We start from the raw sequence: 3,943 nt of genomic DNA on the forward strand, positions 1-3,943 counted from the left end.
CCTACCTTCCTAACAGAAATCTCTTTCTGGGTAAAGATTCTAAATATACCTGAAGACTACAGATCCGAAGCTGTTGTTCGTGAAATTGGAGGAGTTCTAGGGCATATTGATGAAGTCAAGTATAACGAACCTACTGAAGATTCTGATGGTGAGGTTTGGGCTCATGTTGGTATGAATATCAACAATAGGCTGATTTTTGTCAGGTATGTTGAGTTTGATCCATTCCAACCACCAGTTATGATTAGATTCATATTTCCCAAACTTCGAAAGTTTTGTTTTCGCTGCGGATCACTACGACATGAAGAATCAGTTTGTGATTATGTGACTCAACTTCCACTTATTGATGATGAGGCAATTCAAAATGTCCTAGAACCAATGCAAAGAGAAATCCAGAGAGAAGATGAAGATATGAGTGGTAATGTTGATTCTTCTACTCCAGTAGTTGGTGACATAAGACCAATGCTCCCACCTAGGTTGTGTGATATTGATGATATGTCTATCACTCCTGATTTCAATAATATCACTACGAAAGAGTATGGAGCCACATCCAAGGCGGATGTTAGAAACAAAAACAAGGCGTTAGTAATAGAACCAAAAGACGAGACCTTTGCTAATGTCATTAAGGAAGCCTGTTTGATCACCCAACCAATGCATCAAGGTGAATCTGATCATCAAAATGAGCCAGAAATCCCAAAAGAATTTGATTACCAGGAAGTCGCACAAAAGAAAGAAGTAGGAGATGAACCTATAAAGGATATGGATAGAGGTCAAAAAAGAAAGGGAGAAGATATTCCAGCTGAAGACCAAGCCTTAACTTCTAAACCAAGATTCCAAAGCAAGTCTCAGATAAAGGGGAGGGTGGAAACCCCTAAACTACCCCACCAAAAATGAGGATAATGCATTGGAATTGTCAGGGGCTTAAGAGAAATCCTCTGACAATTTCATATCTAAAAGATATCAGGAAGTTGCATAAACCTGATATCTTATTCCTCATAGAGACAAAGAATGGTTATAAATATGTAGATAATATAAGGCAGGATCTGGGCTTTCCTTATAGTTTTATTCTCCCTTCTGATGGTCTTAGCGGAGGTATGGCTATTTTTTGGAATGATACAGTACAAGTAGACTTTCTGGATCAACCAACTTTGAACTATACAGATATGTATATATCGGAACCTGGCTCCCCAATTTTTTGCCTTACTTATGTCTATGGGGACCCTGATCAGAAACAACGTAACAATATGTGGGATAAGATGGCGTTGTGGGCTTCTATGGGAATGTACAGGAGTAAACCAAGGTTAGTGTTGGGAGACTTCAATGATATCAAGAGTAATGAAGAAAAGTTAGGAGGACCTCAAAGATCTGAAACATCATTCAAAAAGTTTAGACGAATGCTATACATTTCTGGTCTGCATGAGCTAAAAACAACAGGAGGAAAGTACACTTGGCTTGGGCATAGATATTCTTATGAAATCCAGTCTTGTATAGATAGAGCAGTGGCTTCAACAGAGTGGCAAGATGTTTTTCCAAAAGCTTATGTTCAGTTATTGGACTGGATAGGATCTGATCATAGACCACTTTTGGTTCACACTGGTAATGAAAGGAAGAAAGGATTTCCTCTATTTAGATATGACAACAGATGGAGATTTAATAAGGAGATAAAACAAAAGCTAATGACGACATGGAACTCCGAGTGTCATTATCTTCCAGCAGACCAGTTTCATGAAGCTCTAAGAAGATGCAGATCGTGTCTTTCAAAATGGAAAACGCAAAACATCAACAATTCAGCAAAGAAAATACAGGATTTGAAGACTCGGATTCAACAAGCGTATAATTCTCACCCCTTGGATTTTAATAAGATTACTACTTTGAAATCTGCTTTAACAAATGAATACAGGATGGAGGAGGAATACTGGAGAACAAAAAGCAGAGTTCAATGGCTTCAAGCTGGGGATAAAAACACAAAGTTTTTCCACGCAAAAACAAAGCAGAGAAGAAACTACAACACAATCAATGCAATCACAGATGCAAATGGAGTGATCTGCACTACTGAAAAGGTATTAATAGAGCGATTGTAGATTACTTTGAAGCTCTATACTGTTCGGAAAATAAAGGCAACACTGATGAAGTCGTTAAACATATAAAGCCTTGTATCTCAAATGAAATGAACGAAGCTCTAACTAAACCTATTACAGAGGAGGAACTATACCAAGCTGTTCACCAGATGGCAAGAGAAAAAGCTCCAGGACCTGATGGTTTTAACCCAGGATTCTACCAAGATCATTAGTCCACAATTCATACAGGTGTGTTTAACTTTGCTAAGTCATTTTTCGAAGAGTGCAACCTTGACCCAAAAATAAATCGAACACACATCTGTTTAATCCCAAAGATAGAGAAACCGATAGAGGTTAAAGATTACAGACCGATTAGTCTTGCAAATGTAGCATATAAAATTATATCAAAAGTTCTAGCTGATAGACTTAAACCATGGTTAAATACAATTATATCTGCAAACCAATCAGCTTTTATTCCAGGGAGACTGATCACAGATAATGTATTAATTGCCCATGAGCTCCTTCATTCTCTCCATACAAAAAAACGAGTTCAACATTATATAGCTGCTAAACTAGATATCAGTAAAGCTTTTGATAAAGTTGAGTGGTATTTTGTTGAGGCAATTATGAGACAGATGGGATTTTCAGAAGTATGGTGTAATTGGATTATGAAGTGTATCTCTACAACATCATACTCGGTGCTTATCAATGGTCAACCAGTGTGTCATATAAAGCCACACAGAGGCATTAGACAAGGTGACCCAATCTCACCATACATTTATTTGTTATGTACAGAGGCATTGTCTGCTTTAATTCAGGAAAATATTAGATTGGGGAAACTTCATGGATTTAAAGCAAGTAGAAACGGCCCTGCAATCTCTCATTTATTTTTTGCAGATGACTCACTATTATTCTGCAAAGCTACAGAGGAGGAATGTGCAACCTTACTAAATATTCTCAACCAATATGAACAAGCTTCAGGTCAGGCTGTTAACTTTCAGAAATCTGCCATTACTTTTTGTAAAGGTATTGATTCGGATAAAAGAAAACATATTTGTCAGATGATGAAGATTTGCAAAACGCAGGGCTTTGGTAGATATCTTGGGTTACCTGAATTCATTGGAAGAAACAAAACAAATGCATTCTCTTACTTAGCACAAAGAGTAGATCAAAAAATAGACAGCTGGTATACTAAACTCCTATCACCTCCAGGAAAAGAAGTGCTTCTCAAGTCGGTGATCACAGCCATTCCTTCTTATAGTATGTCTTGCTTCCTTCTGCCCTCAAGAATAATAAATCATATTACAAGAGCTATGAGACATTTCTGGTGGTCAAGCAATAAAGATAAGAAAAATATTCCTTGGGTGGCATGGAACAAAATTACTGATCCAAAAAGTATTGGAGGAATAGCGGTAAGAGACTTGAAGGATTTCAACATTGCTCTCTTGGCCAAACAAAGCTGGAGGATTCTACAGAAACCAAACTCACTCATGGCAAGAGTTCTTAAAGCTAAGTATTTTCCAAAGACAAGTCTTCTCAAGGCTCCAGTTAAAGCAAATTCAAGTTATGCATTGTAACATCCGCGAACCGGATTTTGTGATTTTGAAAGGAGTGTCGATCGACACCCTAGTGGCATCGATCGACACCACTAATTTCTGGGTTCGGCCGGTTTGATTAATTGCCGAATTGGTTCGGTTTGGTTCAATTAAATCCCTAAATCATGTTATAAGCGTCTAAGGACGAGTTTAAGGGTTTTTGGGGAGTTATTTGGTCGCCGCTTAGTGAAAGAAAGAGAGAAAAGAGAGAGAAACGTTTTTGTGACTTTATGGGCTTGTTCTTGGAGTTTTTGGAGAGATCTGAGGCTGTAGGAGGGTTAGTTGTTGCTGGAA

The 3,943-nt window shown here is 37.9% G+C and overlaps 1 protein-coding gene across 2 annotated transcripts; it reads left to right on the plus strand.

Moving 5' to 3' along the window:
- Positions 867-2,377, plus strand: LOC104757523. 2 transcript variants are annotated; one of them, XM_019239121.1, is made up of 3 exons: positions 867-1,828; positions 1,898-2,057; positions 2,196-2,377. In XM_019239121.1, exons 1-3 carry the CDS (start codon positions 888-890, stop codon positions 2,358-2,360), a joined length of 1,266 nt encoding a protein of 421 aa, XP_019094666.1. In that variant the 5' UTR covers positions 867-887; the 3' UTR covers positions 2,361-2,377. The 2 variants fall into 2 exon arrangements, with proteins under 2 accessions (XP_019094666.1, XP_019094665.1); XM_019239120.1 differs by having other exon boundaries at positions 867-2,057.

The sequence above is a fragment of the Camelina sativa genome, chromosome 17 (genome assembly GCF_000633955.1).
Source record: "Camelina sativa cultivar DH55 chromosome 17, Cs, whole genome shotgun sequence".
In the NCBI taxonomy this organism is placed as follows: domain Eukaryota; kingdom Viridiplantae; phylum Streptophyta; class Magnoliopsida; order Brassicales; family Brassicaceae; genus Camelina; species Camelina sativa.